Source organism: Crassostrea angulata, chromosome 8 (assembly GCF_025612915.1).
Source record: "Crassostrea angulata isolate pt1a10 chromosome 8, ASM2561291v2, whole genome shotgun sequence".
Lineage (NCBI taxonomy): Eukaryota > Metazoa > Mollusca > Bivalvia > Ostreida > Ostreidae > Magallana > Magallana angulata.
Window position 1 is genome coordinate 33,701,631 of NC_069118.1, and position 23,653 is coordinate 33,725,283.

General features: G+C 35.0%; 2 protein-coding genes across 3 annotated transcripts; one reads left to right on the plus strand and one right to left on the minus strand.

Annotated features, from left to right (window-relative positions):
* The first annotated feature begins 2,524 nt into the window (after positions 1-2,524).
* On the plus strand, positions 2,525-4,933 carry LOC128160489 (uncharacterized). 2 transcript variants are annotated; one of them, XM_052823825.1, is made up of 5 exons: positions 2,525-2,830; positions 2,920-3,144; positions 3,233-3,829; positions 4,395-4,580; positions 4,621-4,933. In XM_052823825.1, exons 1-5 carry the CDS (start codon positions 2,683-2,685, stop codon positions 4,755-4,757), a joined length of 1,293 nt encoding a protein of 430 aa, XP_052679785.1. In that variant the 5' UTR covers positions 2,525-2,682; the 3' UTR covers positions 4,758-4,933. The 2 variants fall into 2 exon arrangements, with proteins under 2 accessions (XP_052679785.1, XP_052679784.1); XM_052823824.1 differs by having other exon boundaries at positions 4,395-4,933.
* A 4,816-nt stretch (positions 4,934-9,749) lies between these two features.
* Positions 9,750-22,057, minus strand: LOC128160504 (U4/U6 small nuclear ribonucleoprotein Prp3-like). Its single transcript, XM_052823836.1, has 18 exons — positions 21,925-22,057; positions 21,217-21,417; positions 20,892-20,998; positions 20,504-20,632; positions 20,135-20,230; positions 18,943-19,052; positions 18,506-18,538; positions 18,058-18,151; positions 17,708-17,805; positions 14,160-14,247; positions 13,706-13,807; positions 13,246-13,393; positions 12,804-12,947; positions 12,418-12,517; positions 11,982-12,095; positions 11,408-11,616; positions 10,900-10,958; positions 9,750-10,318 (listed from the first exon to the last, which is right to left on the minus strand). The coding sequence occupies exons 2-18, from the start codon at positions 21,359-21,361 to the stop codon at positions 10,157-10,159; spliced, it is 1,938 nt and encodes a 645-aa protein (XP_052679796.1). The 5' UTR covers positions 21,362-21,417; positions 21,925-22,057; the 3' UTR covers positions 9,750-10,156.
* Between the last annotated feature and the right edge of the window lie 1,596 nt (positions 22,058-23,653).

The following is a 23,653-nucleotide window of genomic DNA, read 5'->3' on the forward strand; positions in this document are numbered from 1 at the left end:
TGAATGTTAAACGATAAGAACTGTTTATCAATGCTTAAAATGAATAAGAAGGTAGAAAAGTCAGCTTGAAAAAGGTTTTTTATTGGAATATTGAATCTATGTGAACAAAAACAGGGCAGGGGCCTTGTTACATGGCAGAGATTTGTGAGCTCTGTTTCTTGCTTAAAACTTAAAGCGACTTACTCTCAAATTTAAATTGATCATTAGAAATGTATTCCTAAATCATTGTAAATAGTAAAAAAAATAGTTATGATGATTAATAGACTCTTTTGGTGTCAATGTTGTTTTCCAAAACATGTGTACACATTCTGAAAATAACGTCTTTGCAAAGATACTAAACAATCTGATTTGGACTTTTATACTGCTAGTTTACGAAGGACGAAATACTCATCTAACTGCTTACACAATAAATGTGAATATTCTTTTGCTGAGCTTGATTGGGGTATCTTCAAATAGTGGTACCAGTCAGCATCAAATCAACAAAGTCTACAATTTCTAACAAGTAAATTGATGTCTACGACAAATCAATTAGATATGGTAACAGTGCATGTGAAAAAAAAATGAATTTGAACAGCTGTTCTGGAGGAGTTTTGCCGAGCTTGTCCTACTCTTATCAGTTTCCACTTAAGTTTGCTTCTCTGTATGCAAAGATAGAAACATAGCATAGTTAAGGTCTTCCGTTTCCAACTGAAGACCTTATAGTGATTGTAATGTTTCATATTATTTTTTTTTTTGCCCACAAGATTTCTCAGAGATGGCTGGATAGATTTTCTTGTAATTTGCAGGACTGATAGAGAGCGATAATATCTCCAGGGTTTTTTTCGTTTTTTTCAAAATTCACTTCCTGTCGTCCGTTTCCTGTCCCGCGACATAAAGCTATGGACAATGAGATCTCAGAAACGATAAACACATGAACCTCCAAACTTTGGAGGATGATAAACCTTTAGTTGTATATGTGTTTAAACTATTTTGTTTTGTTTGTTGTAACTTCCGGTCGTCACCGGAAGCACTTAAAAAATTATGTTTTTACGCATTTTATTTGTTTAACAAAGAATTGAAATATAAGTATAAACGCTTTCATAAGTCATCTATCCGATGATTAATAAACAAAAAAAATTACTTCCGGTGAGATATCTCAAATATCTCAGGTAGTCTTTTTAAAAAAAATATTATTACAGCGAGATCTCATAAACCGTAAGTGACCAAGACACGAAACTTACATGGATGATAGACATTTGATAGAAGATGTGTTTAATCGCTCTCAGTTTGACAACCGTCACTTCCGGTCCACACCGGAAGAGTTTAAACAATTAGAATTGTTTTAGAGTTTAACTGTTTTTGTTTGACAATATAAGATAAATTGATAGGCAATAAAGTCCTGTTGTGTAATGGTTAAGAAATACTAACTTTCATTTTCATTGAACACTTCCGTTTGTTCGTTTCCTTCACAGAGACAAAAAACCTTGTTTCCTAGAGATCTCCAAAACGGTGACAACTTGAACAATCAAACTTTGTGGGATGATAGACCTATGTATGTCCATGTGTTTACACTATTTTGTTTTGTTCGGCGTAATTTCCGGTTGTCACCGGAAGCACTTCAAAAATTTTTTTTTTTCATAGTTTATTCATTTTACATAAAATGAAAATATCAGTATACAATCTTACATATGTCATCTATATAATGTTAAATTAGCAAATAAATTTTACTTCCGGTGAGATATCACAAATATCTCTATGTAGCTTTCCTTTGTACAAATTTGATGTCCGCGAGATTTTTTTCACTGTAAGTGACTGAGACACGAAGCTTTCATGATTGATAGAAATTTGATTGAGGATGTGTTTAACGGGTTTAATTTTGTCGACTGTCACTTCCGGTTCTTACTGGAAGGGTTCAAACAAATCATGTTTTTAACAAGTTTAACTGACTTTTTGGGATGTTTCCTCTAGCCTGATAAACAGTGATGTACGTTAAGCAAATGTACGAGAAATACCAGCCTTTGTTTTGATAAATCACTTCCGTTTGTCCGTTTCCGTTCACGAGACAAAAAAATATTGTTTCAAAGAGATCTCAGATTTGGCAGAAACGTGAACAACCAAACTTTGAGGAAAGATTGACTTATGATTGTACAAATGGTTAACATTTTTGTTTAGTTCGATGTTACTTCCGGTCGTCACAGAAAGTACTTCAAAAATTAATTTCTTTTTCATTCTCGTTGTTTTACATGCAAGTAACGTCTGGATAAATCATTCACAATAATTATCATATCCACTTTTTTTCTATATGAGAGAAGCAATGTCTTACAGTTAAATTGATTCATGTATATCAAAACGGAAGACCTTTTTGTTGCTTTTGCAACAAGAGTCTAGTTGTAATATTATTCTTATCTCATGGATATGACGATAAAAGGAATCGGGTTAAAATATATTATAGCTCATCTTACTACATTGCTAGGTCCTATCGACATTATTGATTTTGCACTTGTCATATCATGATTGTTGGTTGCAATGTTATGTAAAGCTTTCAATATCTATTTTTTACGCTGGAAATGTCTTCATACGCAATATACGCATGGTACTCTGCAAAGATACGAAACAATTTCTTCTCCGTTTAGATACTGGTAGTTCGATATACTGGGACTGAATTCATTCTAACCCATATGCTTCAGGCGAAATACAGTGAAGATGAAAGTTCTTGTGTTGAGCATTGTTCTCTGTTGTGTCTCTGCTGGGGCATTTTTAGTTCAGACTCAACCGTTGCACCAGTCTACACCAGGTCAACAAAGTCTACAAATTCTTACAAAGACGTTGTTGTCTCTTACGAATCACTCAGGTAAGGCAAAATCTAACATATATACTGAACTGAAATTGAAAACATTGATGAGAAAAGATGGTATTAAATGTTTTCTTTGCATTGATCAGCTGTGGTGGAGGAGATTTGCCGAGTCTACCCTACTCTGATCATTCCCCACCCTGGCGAATGTCAGCTGTATTACAACTGCTCCCTGACGTACACCTCTGTCCCTGCCCATCTGGAACAGCACATGGTGGAGTGTACCTATCCAGACCTGTTTTCTGAAAAGACAAATAAGTGCGAAAATTTCACTGATGTCTGTTGTGGTGCAAGGACGGAATTCAAAGATAAGTGTAAGTTTGCAAGCAATGAATAAAATTACATGCAGAGTAGAGAAATGGTGCTTTTTCATTGATAAAATGTCGGTCTCTTTGTAAGCAGGTTCCTACCGACATGGAAACCAAAATGGATACTGTCATTTCAAATCTTGTATTGGTGACCCTGATGGCATGGTTCAAATTTTTAATTTCCATAACTTCAAGATATGCTTTAAAGAACGCCTTGTAGGGGAAGGGAGTTGCAAACTTTGGTTTGAACTACCATATAAAGGGAAATGCACAAGCAGACTAGACATACCTGTTTCAAAAGGTGGTCTGATGCCCTCATGTACTGGAAAGAATGACGGTATCTATCGCTTTGATCATTCTAGCGCCCTGGAAAATTTCTTGTATTATGGAGATTATTTTCATATTGGTCGGGTTTGTGATGCATACTACAAATGCTTAGGGGGAACTATTACGGTGGTCAAGTGTGAGAATGGAACCGTGTTTCATATGGACAGTAATACCTGTAAACCAGGAAACTCCTCACTTCCTAACAGCTGTCAGTTATATTGTAATCCGGAGAAGACGAGCATCAATCCTTTTCCTGTAAATGTTGATGAATGTCCATATCCACTACAGTTTTCGGAGACGACAGGGCGATGCGAAAATTTCACGGAGGTAGCCTGTGGCACACGAAAAGAGGAGAAGTATATTTGTATGTTATGATTTAAGTACAGTACCTTTATCTGTTGTTGTTTTTTTTCCTATATGACAAAGCAGGTTTGTTAATTATACTTGTATTACTAGTACGTAATCTATAGAAGAGTTACTGAGCAACATAAACTTATTCTTTAATTTTACAAATTCACTACATGCAATTATGTGTTAGCTGAATACCAATTTACCGACAAGTAATAACTGTTCTGCTCTTCGCATAGTGGTTGATTTCAGAATTCCTTATTTCATATGTGCATACATGTTATTACAAGTTCATGCGCGGATCCAGAAAATTTTTCCGGGGGGGGGGGGGGGGGGTCCGAAGGATAATTGTGTTTGCCAGGGGGGGTCCGAGGCATATTTTCGCGATAATTTTACTATGTAAATTTAATAAATTTTCATTTTCCAGGGGGGGTCGGGACCCCCCCGACCCCCCCTCTAGATCCGCGCATGAAGTTTATATTTTAATTCATCCAACATATTCTTTAAAAAAAAATATTTAAAAATATGAAATAAACTCAAAAATACTTTAGAACATTGTTTGACAAGTTTACTCTATACAGGCAGTTACTGGGAATCGCTGTTTTACAACAGACATGGAGGAAATTGTGATACTCGGAACATTCGTGATTGTCTTTACCTCCCAAACGGTGTCCACCGAGACCCAAGACGTTCTCCATCATCATTTATACGGTGCTATGGAAATAGATTGGTTGAGGAAGGAAAGTGTACTATCGACTCAGTTTGGGGTTCACAAACATTTATATACAACGGCACCTGCACCCAAAGGTTTGCCATACCAACCTCAGAGGCGGACTATGGACTCCTCCCTAGCTGTTCTGCGAAGCCAGATGGGAACTACCAGTTCAGAACGAGGCCGTGTGATGCTTACTACAGATGCGAGGGCGGAAGGGCTACAGCAGTAAAATGTCCAGAGCACACCCTCTTTGACGTCACCAGACGCACGTGCGCGTCAAACGTGGCTTGTTACCGTGCTTGATGAAATTCTTTTTAATGTATTTCTGTTTTCATTTCATAGAAATAAATGTCATTTGAATGATATTTTATTGAAAATTCGGTCAATAAAAATTTTGGTATAGAGGCAAGTATGTTGGAATGTGTTTCAAGTGTAACTATTGAGTGAATTTAACAAAAAAAAAATAGCAAAAGAGCCATCAAAAGAATAACGTGAAAAATTCCCTTCAATTGTGTGTTTAGAGCTTTGCAGTGAAAAGTATAAATTTTTAAAATTCGGCATTAGTTCCCAATCAACACAACATCTTTAACTTTTTATCTGAATTTATTAATAAAGTGTAAGAGTAACCAGCCAGCCAGTACTTAATTCAAATCTAAGTTGACGAGAATCATCTCAGTAGCTAGTGGCATTGATCTTAGAGTTATTCAACAAATCGCATACTCTGAATATAGAATGGTACATTTGCCATGAGCGGCGAGCATGTATTCAATAAATAGAACTAAATATACATTATTTAACTTTAGTAGGTTGAAAGCAGAAAATACTTTCACTTCAAATACGCAAATTTACATATGCATTTTTAAAACACTTGCAATTTAATTGCTCTTTGTTTTTTTAATTTCCATTTAAAATATTCTAGAATATATGTACCAATACAGTAAAACACACTTATAAACAAAGTCCCAGGGACGGGCAATTTTACTTCATTATAAACGTAATTCGTTATATCCGTCAAGTTTACGACATGTAATAAAGCCACAGGGAATGAAAATCACTTTCAATGAAGCTGTCTGCGTCAATTCATTACATGTATAAGCGTATTTGCTCTAACCATGTTTTACTGTACTTAGCTTCCTAACAATAAAAAATGTTGTTACTTAAACAGATTGTTCTAACAACAAGAGGCCTATGGGCCACATCGCTCACCTGAGTAACAATAGGTATGATAAAGTCAGCTTAATGGAGTCATAATACAAACAATCTGGACAATGTACAATAATACATGTAGATCCTGTATAAATAAAATCCATTTTTCCCCCTTGGAACTCGGATAGCCCTGATTGCTGCCATTATTTACAAGAGCAGACTTTAATCACCGTTCCTGCACATATATAGGGACTCAACGTTACGCAGGCAGGAATGACCGCACACCTACACAACTGAACAGGTACCAACGTTAACGCAAGCAGGGATGACCACACACTTGCGCCAACAGCTCAACCTAACGCAAGCAGGGAGTACCGCACACTTGCGCTAGAAAGGCCAGCAGGGATGACCATACACTAGTGCTCCGCCGCAACCACCACCAATACAAGCAGGTATGACCGCACACTTGTATTAATGCGATACAGGGCAGGAATGACCGCACACTCTGTATCTTAGGTTAGAAAACACGAATATTAGATAGAGCAGGGATGTCCACACACTCAATCTATCCATACCTGTTCAAGGTTAAACCCAAACAGTCACTCCTCGAAATGCAATAGACACTGTCCATATATATGTGCCGGCCTAAAATAATTCATAGTATCTAAAAATTGGAAATAAAAAATAAACAAACTAATCCGGCCTAACCCAAAACTACTTATGCAGAACAACTTATATACATTGAATATTTATTATTGTATAAAAATAATCATCACAATAATTGGTTAACAGTGGATGCATTAATTAAAAATAATCAAGAATCAATAAATCAAGGGCAATAACTCAATACAGTAATACAAAAAGATTCTAATGAAAAAATAGCTGCCTGCTTCAATTTTATAGTTATATCACATGTTGAGTATTGCAGTTCTCAAAAAGATCCTTTACAATTGTTTATATATGGGATATTTAGCTACATCAAACTCTGAACCTTCTTGTGAGGCCGAAGAATTGTCCTGGAGCCAAAGTCTTAACAATTATAAAGAATCATCTTGCTGATTAGTTTCTGAGAAGAAGATTTTTAAAGATTTACTTTATATATTCCTTTGTAAAACTTTAACGCCCCCCCCCCCCCCCCAATGTGGCTACCCCCAGGGATCATGATTTTCACAACTTTTAATCAACACAACCTGAGGATGCTTCCACACAAGTTTCAGCTTTCCTGGCTGTTTAGTTTCTGAGAAGAAGATTTTTAAAGATTTACTCTATATATTCCTATGTAAAACTTCAACCCCCGATTGTGCCCCTCCCTACCCCCAGGGATCATGATTTTCACAACTTTGAATCTACACTGCCTGAGGATGCTTCCACAAAAGTTTCAGTTTTCCTGGCTGATTAGTTTCTGAGAAGAAGATTTTTAAAGATTTACTCTATATATTTCTATGTAAAATGTTAACACCCCCCCCCCCCCCCAATGTGGCCACACCCTACCCCCAGGGATCATGATTTTCACAACTTTGAATCTACACTACCTGAGGATGCTTCCACACAAGTTTCAGCTTTCCTGGCTGATTAGTTTCTGAGAAGAAGATTTTTAAAGATTTACTCTATATATTCCTATGTAAAACTTCGACCCCCCCCCCCCATTGTGGCCCCACCTTACCCCCTGGGGTCATGATTTTCACAACTTTGAATCTACACTACCTGAGGATGCTTCCACACAGGTTTCAGCTTTCCTGGCTGTTTAGTTTCTGAGAAGAAGATTTTTAAAGATTTACTCTATATATTCCTATGTTAATCTTCGACCCCCCATTGTGGCCCCACCTTACCCCCGGGGGTCATGAATTTCACAACCTTGAATCTACACTACCTGAGGATGCTTCCACACAAGTTTCAGCTTTCCTGGCTTTTTAGTTTCTGAGAAGAAGATTTTTAAAGATTTGTGAAAAGTTTACGGACGGACAGACGGACGACAGACAAAATGTGATCAGAATAGCTCACTTGAGCTTTCAGCTCAGGTGAGCTAAAAAACAAGAAGCCCAGGGGCCACATCGCTCAACTGAGCAACACTTGCCTTAATTCTGATTAAATTAGCATTACAGTATCAAAATATCTTGACAACTAAGTACAGTAGATCTTGCTAAAAAAAAATTGAAAATCTGCCAATTTTTATCCACCTCTTTTTTTTGGTAAATACTAAGCCCGTTTTGTTGTTGTACCTGTAAGAAGATTTTTCTCTATTCCTATATACCCCCCCCCCCCCCCCCCAATTCGTTGCCCCACTTTTCTCTAGGGAATCATGGTTTCATCAAACTTAAATCTGCATAACCTGTGCTTTCACACTAAGTACTGAGTTTTGGACCGAAAACTTTTCCAGAATATTTTTAAAAATTTTCTCTATATATTCCTATGTAAAAATTTAAACCGCCATCACGGCCCCGCCCTACCACTAGGGACTGTGATTTTGCAAACTTGAATTTACACTACCCAAGGATGCCTCTACACAAGTTTAAGCTTTTCTGGCCGAATAGTCTTTAAAAAGAAGATTTTTAAAGATTTTCTCTATATATTCCTATGTAAAAATTCATCCACCATTGTGGCCTCACCCTACCCCTGGACTTAAGATTTAAGTAAACTTGAATCTATACGATCTGGGGATGCTTCCACTCAAATTTGGGCTTTCCTGACCTAATAGTATTGAGAAGAAGATTTTTAAAGATTTTCTCTATATATAAAAATTTATCCCCCATTGTGGCCCCGCCCTACCCCCAGGGACCATGATTTGAACAAACTTGAATCTACATTATCTGAGGATGGTTACACTCAAATTTGAGCTTACTTGGCCAAATAGTTTTTAAAAGAAGTTTTTTTTAAAGATTTTCTCTATATATTCCTGTATAAAAATTTATCCCCCAATTGTGGCCCCATCCTACCCCCAGGGACCATGATTTGAACAAACTTGAATATACACTGAGGATGCTTCCACTCAAATTTGATCTTTCCTGGCCTAATAGTTTTTTAGAAGAAGATTTTCTCTATATATTCCTATGTAAAACTTGATCCCCCATTGTGGAACCATCCTACCCCCCAGGGACTATGATTTGAACAAACTTGAATCTACACTACCTGAGGATGCTTCCATTTTAATTTGAGCTTTTCTGGCCTCATAGTTTTTGAGAAGAAGATTTTTAAAGATTTTCTCTACATATTCCTATGTGGCCCAACCCTACCCCCGGGGACCATGATTTGAACAAACTTGAATCTACACTACCTGAGGATGCTTCCATTTTAATTTGAGCTCTCCTGGCCTAATACTTTTTGAGAAGAAGATTTTTAAAGATTTTCTCTACATATTCCTATGTAAAACATGATCCCCCTCTTGTGCCCCCCCCCTACCCCCGGGGGTCTGAGGATGCTTCCATTTTAATTTGAGCTATTCTGGCCTAACAGTTTTTGAGAAGAAGATTTTTAAAGATTTCCTCTATATATTAGTCCCCCAATTGTGGCCCCACCCTACCCCCGGGGACCATGATTTGAACAAACTTGAATCTACACTACCTAAGGATACTCCAATTTCAATTTAAGCTTTTCAGGCCTTATAGTTTTTGAGAAGAAGATTTTTAAAGATGTTCTCTATATATTCCTATGTAAAACTTGATCCCCCTCTTGTGGCCCCTCCCTACCCCCGGGGACCATGATTTGAACAGACTTGAATCTACACTACCTGAGGATGCCTCCACTTAAGTTTAAGCTTTTCAGGCCAAATAGTTTTTGAGAAGACTTTTGAAAAATAACAACAAATTTTCAATAATTCTCAATTATTTCTCCTTTAAAGAGGGTATGGCCCTTCATTTGAACAAACTTGAATCCCCTTCACCTAGTGATGCTTTATGCCAAATTTGGTTGAAATCTGCCCAGTGGTTCTTGAGAAGAAGATGAAAATGTGAAAAGTTTACAACAACGACGACAACAACAGACAACAGACAAATTGTGATCAGAAAAGCTCACTTGAGCCTTTGGCTCAGGTGAGCTAAAAAGCAACATGCACCAGTGAAAGAAAACGTCACACCTCAGATATGATTATAGGATGAATTTATTTGATAAGACATAATTAAAGTCAAATTTGTCATTCCTCTTTTTATTCTATTTGCAGAACCATTTCCATGAAGGTGAAATTTGACAGTCTTCCTCACAAGTTTCACAAATATTCTTCAGTTCTTTAATTTCGTACTTCATTAAAATGATAACATTGCTGCATCAAGAACATAGATTATGATGATAACACATTTCTCTTTCAAAACCTTAACTCTTGCACACCCTTTCTTCTCACAACATATTTATAATTTCAATTGAAGTGGTAAATAACTGTGTCTCTAACATTGGATTTTACATCAACAGAAGCACCATTTACCAGCCCTAAAAAGTCCTCCTCCCAGGTGCCAGGACTCAAAACACTGTATCACTGAAAGTCCCGTTTACTGGCTATAAAAAGTCTTCGTCTTGAGTGGATTCTAACACCGCACCACTGAATGCCAAGTCCCAGTATTGCTCCACCCCACACTTCTTAAACTGCTCTCGGGCGAACGCCTCTGTGGGGCACACTTTGAACTTGAAGTCTGTGAAAGCTCTCTGTTTGGTAGTGCCCTGAAAATTATCCACATGAAAAATGAGCTATCATAGAGACATTAAATGAACATTCATACTAATATATATGAATTATATTCTTATTTTTTATGTCAAAAAACCATTTAAATTCTTTGGGGGCTAATTTTCCGAGTTGTAATTTTTTTGTTTATTTGTGGGGATGTAATTGTGTGGATGTGTGGGTTTGTAGTTTCAGTAAAGAAAGACTATTCTTTCTAAATTGGTTTTCGTTGAGGATGAAAATTTGTGGAGAAGAACTACTCACAAATACGACGAAAATTAAGCCATCAAGAATTCTAATAATTCTAATAATTCAACTGTTTAGAAATTGTTTATATTTTCTTTCCTCCCTAATTTTCTGAAGAAAATTTTTTTACATCAAACTTTTAATATTAAATGGGAGCTGCATGAGTAGAAAGCTGTAAAATAAAGACAGACATACATACATCAGTAACTCTTATCTCTCAGGCATCCGCTTCCCAAAGTAAAGTAGCAATAAACTGAACGAGACACCAATTAAATGATCCCAAGGAACCCCACTATCCACTGCAAGCTGTACTGTGAAAAAGAAGAGGACTTACCTCCCACACTAGAACACATTTGTTTGATTTGTCCTGCTCCTCCTCTGAATCACTGTCATCTGGAAAAAATGAAAGACCAAATACTTTAGTAAAACAAAATTACAACTTTTGAGACAGCTGTCCAGCTTCAAGAAATTTGATCAATTCAGTGACCAACCATGTTTATACTCCAGTGAACTTCTAAATATCATAATCAGTTTACATTTAATTCATATAAATAGTGCAATTTACAATATCATACTGTAAACATATTATATTTAGCTTGTATGATATTTGGTGGAATACAATATTTTATCAAGTTGGCATGGATTTGACTTAGTGCATGCCAGAATGTACTTACTTATCTACGTATATATTTTACATTTGGTGATGTACTTGATTTAGCAGAGGCCATTTCTGCCAAAAAGGCTAAATAGAATACACAGCCAAATGTTATATGTTTACAGTTATAAAATTTATTTAGAAAGTCAACAGAAATCTGTGGAAGACCATCGCTTGCCGCCCTTACCGTCATCCTTTGCAGACTTCTTGTGCTTGTCCTCGTTCCACTTGATTCGTTGGAGCATCAGTCGCCGGAATTTCCTCTGTTGTTTGGGCCCTCCCTCCACCGCCACCACGTTGCATTCCTTGTGCATGATGACTATCCCCGTCATGAAGAGCTGCTTGGCGTTGGCTTCAATCTTAAACTTCTTTGCCGGATTTGTCAAATCTCGTAACCTGGTGGCAAGAAATGGGGGATATCATAAACACTTAATAATACAGAGCCACCTGTTTATGAATTAGGAAATTTTTTCAGTCAGAGCCACAATTTGATTTTGAGGATTTTTGTTTAATAATATTGCCAAGTAGTCAGACATTACAGAAGTACCCAATATGTTAATTAAAAAGAAAAACTGCATAAAAATTACACTTCTGGTATGATCATTTGCAAACTTTTAAGGAATACAAAGAAATCCTGTTTAATGATTAAACTTATCCAAATAATGTTCTTAGTAAATGTTCTGCAGAACAGTTTTAAATTTTTCTCCATTTTAGTTATCAATGTAAAATAAGGATATATATTTTAAACATTTACTACTGACCTATAGACAGACACATGAACCCCAAGGCTGGTATCCTCCTTCAGTTTTTTCTCCTTTTTTGTCCGCCTCTGTTCCGTTGTCAGCTTGCGAGCAGCATTAGCCTCCTCATGGGCTCTGAAATTATATGAAATGGTTGTAATATAGTACATGAACAAAATGTATCAGCAATAGCCAGTAGGTACATGTATCTCTCAGATCCCTAATAGAATACAAAATATAACAACTCTCCTAATATCAAACTGCTGTGTTTTGGGTTTGAAATTCCTTTATTTGAATAACTTTTAAAATGAACATTGCAAGTAGTGTTAATAAGGGATAAGGACTTTTGAATCATATTCCCTACAGTTGTTAGTACTGTGACATTTGTAGTGTGTATTATGTCTGATTTGTATTTGGATTTATGACAAAATGTACTTCAAGTCTTATGTTATCTTACTTCTGTCTTTTTGCCATTTGTGCTCTGACATGGGCCTCGACTTTTGTAGGGTCCTGTACTGCCTCAGTTCCTAATACCCTCATCAAGTTAGCCATGCGAACTGTAAAATTAAAACACAAATCAAATCACGTTTTTAAACTTTATGAAAATACATACATAGATCTCCTGGAAGGAATCGGATATTTCCCCCAATTATATATTATTCAGATTTCTATTTGTTTTAAAATTTAACGTGTCTGTTGTTTTAAAATGTTATTTCATACACAGTGACTTAGCACAAAGATGGCTTTGCATCATTAATATACATCAAACATTTGATCTTATAAAGCTTAGCTATTTTGTTTTACATAGGTTTTTTTTTTCCAAAAATATTTTAAATGTACAACCTTTTGGTTCTGGTGGAGGCATAAGCCCAAGGCGAATTTTTTCTGTGACCTCCTTCTGATTTTCTTGTCGATTCTGTCGTCGTAACTTCTTTCTCTCTTTCTTTGTGAGATAAACAGGGACTTGTGGTTCTTTTTCAGGTACATCTAAATGAGAAAAAATTAATAATCATTTTTCAATACTTAATAATCATATTCATGCCTTTTTGAAAAGATTTTCCACGTCCAAATTTCATCAAAGTTTACATGGGGAAAAAAGCAGGCATGTATATGTGTATTTACTGAATAAAACTATCATATCATAAGCATGTTAATTTCATTTGTTTGGTCTAAATTAAAACATATCTTGAAATAATATTGCCATTTGTGACCTCTTTTGACAGCAACATAAAATGTTTTTTCTGCAAAAATGGAATGCAGAAGCTGAAAAAGTTGGATGATTTACTTGGAGGTTTGAGCTGTATGGGGTGTTCCACTAGGTGGGTTATTCCATCAAACTGTCCGTCCGTCAGCCGGTCCTCGATCCCCTCATAGCTGTCCATGGGCAGGAGGAAGCTGTCCCACCATTCCACTTCTGGGATTTCCCCCTCTCTCTAAAGACAAGACAGGTACATGCTTCAGATAAGAAAACTCATTTTACATGTATACGATTCAATAGTCTGTATTCAATATTAAAGTTCTTTATTTCATCTCATTAAAATCACTTCCATGAGACATCAAAACAAATAAATAGGAACACTGCATGCATACTATTTAAATAGAATAGGACTTTCGTTAGGTAGTATTTATAAAAAAAAAAATATTGCTATGGTAACATGAGTGGTATATATGTAAACGGATACCACTGCTCCCAGTTCTGTTACAATAATGCATTAAGTCTGCTGTTGACTTGACTAAAAGCTTACCAGCTCTTTCTTTGGTGCAATGGTGGCTAGTTTTGCTGCAGAAGCGATACCTGTCTTTTTGGCAGCTTGTGCAATTTCAGTTTGTAGAATCTCCAGTTGAGCCTGTAAAATCATGAAAATCAAAAAATTAGGTACACCTCACATCTGCCTTTTTTTAAAACAATATACATTTAAGCTACTTTTCTGATAAACATACATGAATGTACATCATGCATTGATCATTCATAAAATAAATAGTTCATTTGACATTAAACAAAAAAAAGATATTAAGAGCATTATCTTAAGAATTTTAAAATATAGTTTTCTTCGCTTTATTTCACTGATGCATGTATTTTTCTTCAAGGCCAACTGGATTTTTTCAACTTTTTGCTGTACATACTTGTGAATTGCTTTTTTCATACTACCGGTAATTCATAAGAACAGTAAAGGATAAAAAAACACAGAATCACATTACCTTGGCACGAAGTCTGGAGGCAACTGCCTCAAATTTTCCTTGCTCGTGGAACTTGAATCCTCGTTTTGGCCTCTGAGCTTGCCTTGCGCTATATAAGGAAAACAAGAGGCCCATGGGCCACATCGCTCACCTGAACAGCAGTTCCTTGTAACATTACATTTCGTAGCATATGCTTTTTCTATTTTAAAGATTGAACCCCTTTCTGGGGACCCAGTAATGGTCCGAGGTTTATGGTTGGCTTGAACAACATAAATAGTAACGTAGGAATGAAAATGTGTAGCACTGCGGTGGGACCGCACGTACACAACCTGAAAAACTGAACGTAGAAGAGTTCCACTTCAAGAGGAATAACTCTCAGACTGTACAGAACATTAAGAAAGATAACTCTTGGTTCCACTACATTAGAGTTTACACAATTTGAGGATCCTTGCATAGTAATCTCACAAACTGTAGCATTATAGTTCTCGAGAAGAACTTTTTAAAAACATTTTCAATATATCTTTCTATGTTAAACTTTGAACCCCTTTTGGGGCCACAGTATTAGTCCAGTGCTAAAGTTTTAATTATTTGGAATCTACATTATTTAAGGATGCTTGCATAGTTATCTCACAAGCTGAAGCATTATAGTTCCCTAGAAAAAGATTTTTCAACATTTTCCCTCTATATTTCTATGCTAAACTTTGAACACCTCTTGGGGCCCCAGTATTAGATTGAGGTCACGGCTTTTATAATTTCGAATCTACACTATTTGAGGGTGCTTACGTAGTTATCTGACAAATTGATGCATTGTAGTTCTCGAAAAGAAGATTTTTAAACATTTTCCATATATACCGGTACTTCTACATTTAACTTTAAACCCATCTTGGGTCCCTAGTATTAGTCAAGGGGTCACTATTTTAAAACTGTCGAACCTTCATTATCCAAGGTTGTATGCATGATAGTAATCTCACAAATTGAAGCATTGTAGTTCTCGAGAAGAAGATTTTTTAACATGTTACCTTTATATTTCTATAATAAACTTTGACCCCATCTTGGGGCCCCATTATTGGTCCGGGGGTCACGATTTTACGAATTAGGAATCTACATAAGCGAAGGATGCATGCATAGATATTCCACTAACTAAAACATTGTAGTTCTTGAGAAGAAAATTTTTAAACTTTTCCTTTGTTTGTTCAAATGTTTAAATTTTGAACCCCTCTTGGTGCCCATCAATTGTCCGGGAGTTACAATTTTTTGAATCTACATTATTTAAGGATGTACATGTATGCATAGTAATATCCCAAACAGTTGCACGATGGTTCTTGAGAAGATTTTAAAACATTTTCCTATATATGTTAAAATCTAAACCCCTCCTGGGGCCCCACTTTTGTTCGGGGGTCACGATTTTTACAATCTTCACTATATATACAACCTTTTGTGTAAATATTGGCATTTCTGGTGCAGTGGTTCTTGAGAAGAAGATTTTTTAAACATTTTCCTATGTATTTCTATATATGTTAAACTTTGAACCCCGCCTGGGGCCCCAGTTTTGGTCCGAGGGTCACGATTTTTACAATTTAGAATCTTCACTATGTATACAAGCTTTTGTGTAAATATTGGCATTTCTGGTGCAGTGGTTTTTGAGAAGAAGATTTTTTAAACATTTTCCTATGTATTTCTATGTTCAACTTTGAACCCCGCCTGGGGCCCCAGTTTTGGTCCGAGGGTCACGATTTTTACAATTTAGAATCTTCACTTTGTATACAAGCTTTTGTGTAAATATTGGCATTCCTGGTGCAGTGGTTCTAGAGAAGAAGATTTTTTAAACATTTTCCTATGTATTTCTATGTTAACTTTTGAACCCCGCCTGGGGCCCCAGTTTTGGTCCGAGGGTCACGATTTTTACAATTTAGAATCTTCACTATGTATACAAGCTTTTGTGTAAATATTGGCATTTCTGGTGCAGTGGTTCTTGAGAAGAAGATTTTTTAAACATTTTCCTATGTATTTCTATATATGTTAAACTTTGAACCCCGCCTGGGGCCCCAGTTTTGGTCCGAGGGTCACGATTTTTACAATTTAGAATCTTCACTATGTATACAAGCTTTTGTGTAAATATTGGCATTTCTGGTGCAGTGGTTCTTGAGAAGAAGATTTTTTAAACATTTTCCTATGTATTTCTATATATGTTAAACTTTGAACCCCGCCTGGGGCCCCAGTTTTGGTCCGAGGGTCACAATTTTTACAATTTAGAATCTTCACTATGTATACAAGCTTTTGTGTAAATATTGGCATTTCTGGTGCAGTGGTTCTTGAGAAGAAGATTTTTTAAACATTTTCCTATGTATTTCTATTTTAAACTTTGAACCCCGCCTGGGGCCCCAGTTTTGGTCCGAGGGTCACGATTTTTACAATTTAGAATCTTCACTATATATACAAGCTTTTGTGTAAATATTGGCATTTCTGGTGCAGTGGTTCTTGAGAAGAAGATTTTTAAAGGCATGCACCCTATACTCACTGTTTCGCAATTATCTCCCTTTTGAAAAGGGCTGTGCCCTTTATTTTAACAATTTATAATCCCCTTTCCATAAGGATGCTTTGTACCAAATTTGGTTAAATTTGGCCCAGTGGTTTTTGAGAAGAAGTTGAAAATGTGAAAAGTTTACAGACGGACGGACAGACAGACAGACGGACGGACGGACGGACGGACGGACAACGGGTGATCAGAAAAGCTCACTTGAACCTTTGGTTCAGGTGAGCTAAAAAAGTGAAAATTTTACTCCCCCATGAACATAGAAACATGAAACAATATAGTCCCAAGCTTGGGATTCCTATTTTTGTGGGCACATTAAAAGCACTAACTGTATTTAGCTGGAGACATATACACTGAGTTCTACACTAAAATTTTCATTGCATCTCATCGAAGGTTGAATTTTAGATTTTTTATTCAATGAATTCCTTTTTTTCCCACCTTAAAAGTCACCATGTACAGTAGATTCCTATTTAAACATGACATATTAATATCAGCATAAAATCACAAGAAGAATACCATGCCAATTTTAAAATCTTGCTTTTTTCTAACGAATGTAAACTATTTGAAATTGTTCACGATTTTATATTCTTGCGATTTGATGCAGAATAGCAGACTTACAGAATTTAATTACTTGCGTAAAAAAAAGGAATCTACAGTTAAGACAGGTTTGCAACATTTAAGTTTTGTGCTGACATCTACAACCCATCTTATTTGTCTTTTTTATTCTGTTATACCAGTATGACAATTTTAGCTAGTTGGTTAAGAATCAATGATTTTTACTGTCACATGAAACTGAAACATGAAACTGGTATTGGAGAATGTCTCAAAAGAATTGGTCGATATGGAAGTGCTCTGTCAAAAACACTTGTCCTTATCTTATTGCCCCATGAAGATCATCAGGCCCTTGGTAAATATTTTTTATCAAGCCTTAATATACAAGACTATACGTCTGTCCCAAGTAACTGTTTCCAACACATTTTGAGGAGTTTGTTTGCAACATTTGAATTTTAAGCAGACTTCTACTGCAAGTACTTACCCGACTCTGGGATCAAAGTATTTCCCCACGGTGATCTCCTCTGTTGGTTTTTCTATCAGTTCTTTAAACTGTTCTCTTCTCTTTGCTCGGATGTTGGCCTGAAAATAACAATAAGTACCTTAAAGACACTTGGGAATTTTAATTTCTTGCAGTATTTATTATTCATTCATTGACAGAATAATACTACCTAAAAAAATAATACATCCTACTATTCAACAACACTACATCAAATGTAAACCAGAAACCCTTCAGTCTAAAATCTACTGATAAAACTGCCTAGCAATTAACTGAACCAGCAGCAAAAACCATTACTCATCTTAACGTTTTAAACATCAGAAATGACCCCTGACCTTTAAGGTTGGTGTGTGATGGGTCAGCTGAACCGTCTGTCCTGTTTTGGCGTCAATCGTTCGACCTTCAGCATCAAGGATCAACGGGGTAGGTCTGAAATTAGCAACACATAACAGATTACAGTACGTAGACAGAAGATAGTGAACATAAATACAGTCAAATTTCAAGTTTTCATAGATTTTTCTTGGGGTATCATATTTTTTGCAAAATTTTGAGGTTTCCTCTCAACAACATAAAACTTGATCACAAAAATATGTTCTAGATACTTATTTGAATTCATCATTTATTCAATAATAGCAATAAACTTAAACTACAGTTGATAAATTTACACATTTTATAGTCAAAATGTGAAATTTTGGACCAGCAGAAAGAGTACAAAATACGACCAATAACATTTTTAGAGAAAAGAGAAAGAATTCCTGAACATGAAAATAGTGATATGCTTACTTGGTAGGAATTGCTGGGGGCTGACCTCCTTTACTGCAATATAAACACACACATGTAATACAAGTTGATATTCGAAGGAGTATGGGAATGATTCACTTTATTATCTTTTATGCTAGCAAATGTTTATTAACAAGTTTGTTTTTGGTGCCAAATTTGTATCTTAATCTTTCTAATAATTATCTATAAATAACAGTATCCCCACATGCTAAAATGCTTTAAATAATCTGACTTTACAAAAGAAAAAAAAAGAATCCATAAAAATTCTCCTCAAGTTTTTTTTTTTTTTTGGGGGGGGGGGGGGTATGTACTGTGTGAATTCTTCAAAATGAGAACTTTTGTACAGCTTTTTTATTTTGCATTCAAATATTACAAGAGTGATTTTCTTACTGAGTGTGCATTCTCCATAAATATGAAATTCACACAACCGGAGTACCTACCCCTGCATAAGACCAGACATCTGATTCTGTATCTTGGCCTGCAGTTCTTGAGCTCTTCGCACTTTCTCCAGTGCCTCATTCATCAGGATTTCGTTGTGAGACAAGCCTCCCTAATTTATAAAGAATTCATTCCACTGAATATGGGAACAACACTTAAAGTTAAAATCTCTCTGTGGCATCAAATAAGTTTTGCTTACTTCATGAGCACAAGGACCAACCTAGGGGGCGACTTGGGCGAAAAAGTCGCTTTTTGATCGGTAACTTCGCTGGAATTTCCTCCGAAAGAGAAGTTGAAGTCGCCCTGTATTATGAGTTCACGATCGTGTAAATTAACCCCAAAGGCAATAAAATGATAATTAACTAATTCTGAAGACGTTTTCACAGCCTCAGTTAACCGCTGTTGTGATTAATACCTCGAGACTGTCTTATTTTAAGGGGTTATAAATACGGGTGATGCAACCACCTACTGTGCAACCGATGTTTATTACTTTTAGTGTTGATAATATAATTAGTTGGTAACTTGTAATTAGTTTATAACTCTGCCAAAATTAATGCTAAAATAATCACAAAACCGTTTGTTCACAGTTATCTTTAAAATTAAACAGATCCACTACATGCTACCTAACGGTTGTAATTGGGTCAACGGGTTGTACCAATACCTCCAAAATACACAGAAATACAGAGACTAATTTTATTTGTCATATCTAACACAATTAAAAAACATTTCATCTATAAAATGTATAAATACATTAAAATAAAAAATGTAATAAATTGAATAAGACTAGTTTTTTTTCAATTTTTAGAAGTTGTTTAATATTTTTTATTGACTTGCTTCTATTTTATTTTATATTATTACAGGTTGAATCTATTTTTGTCATCATTAGCATTATGCCGTTATCAAGTAATGGAAGTCTCCCTAATTTCCCAAACTTCTCCCTATTTTTCTGCTAGGGAGAAGTGAAGTCTCCCTAAAATTTTGCTCTAGGTTGGTCCCTGTGAGCAGCAAGAAAATTACAATGTAACTCTACAATATAGGCTATCAAACATTTATATGCTTACAAACTAGTTTTTTGAAAAATATGTGTAATGAGAACTTGAAAAGGAATTTCTCTGTGTTTAAAAACATTCACTGACATTAAGAAAGCTTTATTATCTAAAACAATGTCTCTCTCTCTCTCTCTCATATAAATACCAATGATGGTTTAGGTGGTGGAGCAGGCATCATGGCTGACAACTGTGTCTTCCTCTCGTTGATCATTGATTTAGCATTAGCCATCATTTCTTTTATCTGCAATATAGTCAAAACTACATTGGGTTTTTTTTTCTAACATTTATTGATTACCTTCACATACAGCTGAACATATCAAATATGTTGAAAGAGACAGGTAACATGTCTATTTAGAGAAACGTTTTCCCACATATTTAGAAACAAATGCCTGTCAGTTAAAGAAAATTCACACACACACACTGTCCTGATGATTAAGCTAGAGTATCATCTCTCTATCTCGTGGCATCAAAACAAGTGGACAGCTTTCTCCACATTAACTATCTCTCATTGTACCTTGTCCCCTGTCAGCTGGCCTGGACTTGGATTCCCAGGACCTGGAATAACGGGCATTTCCACCGGTCCATCATCCACAAATCTCCGCTTTTTCTTCTCAGAGGCTTCATCCCTCTCTCTTTCTCCGTCCTGGTAGATAGTGTTTAACAGTATGATTATAAATCATCACCATTGTGAATAATTCAATTTGTCAGTAAGAGTTAGGTGGAATCATTGATAAAATAAAATGGCACCTAAACTTACTTCTCATCTATTAACTATCAACAATTTTTATTTTTCAAATACCACTGATTAAGACAGAGGACAGTTTATAGTATACGATGCAATTATAACTTTTGAAAATTAATGGACAAAAAATGATTCTCATCTTGATTTCTGAAAAACAAACCTTTCTCTTTTTACGCTGACTTTTATTCCTGTAGTCATCCCACACATCAAATAACTTTTCAGAGAATTTCTCTGCTTGTCTGTCATCCAAAAATACTTCAAGTTTGCCTGTCATCAAATAAAAAGAAACTTTATACATCACTTTTCTAGTAATTATTAATCTGGGGGTTTTTAGGTGAAGAAAATTTACTTGGCATTTTCTTTGTTCATTATTCAAAACCTCAGATTGTGAAAATCAATTTTCTTTACACAAAATTCATGACAAGGGTTATCTAGGACTATTGGTTTCATACAGATTGTTCTACAATTTAACTCTTCAAACTTACTGATCGTTTTCTTTTTGTCATATCCTTTGTCAATACAGTTCAGAGCTGCTGTAACTAGCGATTGTTCTGTGAAGCCGAGGAACTTGTGAACTGCTTTGTCCAGCAGTGATTTCAGGTCCTCCCACTCTCGACTGGAGAGGGACATTGTTACCTACTTTATTTATCACTTAATCCTTCTCTGAATTTTCTGATGTTACCCAACTGTAGAAGAGATATGGTAATAAAATTAAAGCAGCACAGATGTACATGTAAGCCATAGTGATATATTTTAATAAATATGAGACAAAATTCTATGTACTGTAGATCTAATTTATAATTGATTTACATTTCATTAGGAGATCTTAAGTGTCAAGATCTTTTTCATAAAGAATGAGGTAATATTTTCTTGTTTCCTATTTGTTGGAAAAATGAGGAGGAAAATGTTGTCAATGCTTGCAGCAGTGTGCGATGTAGGACAGATTTAGCACCATATGCTTGTATAATGCGTAGAATTTCCCATGATACAAGAAATTTTGCTTAAATCTAATATCTTGAGAATAACAACTACATGGTTTGGGTTGTATAAAATATATAAAACCCTTTTTTCAACGAGATTTGGATTTGGTGTTTTGAGGAAATTCGAGTTCATTAAAGAAAACCACCATAAGTTAAATACACATTGGTTTACGACATTTCTGTAACTGAAAATTATAAATAAACAAGTTGTACCTTTAGAGAAATGTCCAAACGATGTTGTTTTTAAACAATATGTAAGCGGTCACTATTTTTTCCAAAATTTTGGAAATAATAATAAAACGCGAGTTTTTCGTTTCACCAAAAGCAATTTATAACACGAAATTTGATTCGTTGACAAAAGGTAAAGTATCCAATCAACATCGAGTTAATAACACACACTAATGTAAATACAGAAGGCACTCGAATGGAACAAAATATTCCGACTTCGTATTTTTCAGAATTTTTGTATGAATTGTTTTATGTAAAAAAAAATTAGTCATGGAATGTTTAAATTTGTTAAAACATATATTAACGCATATAATATTTGTTGTTCCTGAAAAACAATTTTCCTATTTAAAAAAATTGTTCCATTAAAATGAAGTTTTGTTAAATATAATGATATATTTTAAATAGTTGTGCATTGTTTCTGCTCAAGGTTTGATTGTAATTTTTATCCATTATTCATCCTATCTTATATCTTTCTATTCATTAAACTTAAGCCTGTTGGTTAGATTATTTTATATGAAATATGAATCCGTGTATCGCATAGCCCCCTAACTCCGTCACTACCCTAACTCCGTCACTTTCGGGGAACTCCTCGCCGTTTGAAATCAAGTACGATTATGACGTCATTTTTTTTTTTTTTTTTTTATAATTTATTTTTTTGTTTTCATTTTCACAATCATATATGATTTCATAAAGAACGTAATATATATAAGAATTTTTTTTTGGCATTCTCACTTTCACACTCTTTCTCTCTCTTACATACTACCTTCTCTTCAAGAGCAAACATAAAGGATATATATATATATAAACGCACATATACAAATATAAATAGTACAGTTGTTTACCATGTTTAAAAATTATATCTCAAATATGTTTTTCCAATTTACCCAGAGTTTATTAAATTTTGTAATCTCACATGATTTGATAGCTATATATTTTTCAACTTTATATTTGAATGACAGATGATGTAACATTCCAACAATGTCAGGTTTTTTGTCTTGTTTTGAACAATTAAAAATGTATTGCTTGGAGTACAGAATTATAAAATTAACTACTTTGTTGTAACCATTGAAAGGAAGTTCACCAAATAGTACATTTTTAACATTAAAGCCAATTCTATTTGAAGTTTTCCTATAAATGTACATACTAAGATTATTCCATATAGGAAGTATTTCTGAACATGTCATAAATACGTGCTGAATTGTTTCCACATTTTCCTTACAAAAAGTACATACATCATATGAAATAACATTAATCTTTTTTAAATAATAGTTTGTTGGAAGAATTCTGTGAAGAATTCTGTATTGTAGCCACTGTATTGAAGTATCAGTTGTTGTCTTAAAACAAATTTTAAAAAAATCTTTCACAGAATCATTTATATCTAAGTGAAGTGATAGTTCAGTGTTCCATTTTTGAATTGCCTTTGGAACAATATCTTTACTATTAATGAGTTGATACAAAACTTTGGAACATTTTTCATTCAACAGTATATATTCAAAATAAAAAGGAATAAATGGTGAAAAATCTTTACTCACATCAGATCTATTAACTGACATGGTCTTGAGAAACTTAGATATTGCACTGATAACACTATTAAATTGCATGGTACAAATATTTGTCAAGCTAAATTGCTTTTCAAAATCATGTTGTGATAAAAAAGTTCCATCATTATTCAAAAAGTCACTAACTTTTTTTACACCATGTTCATACCACAATT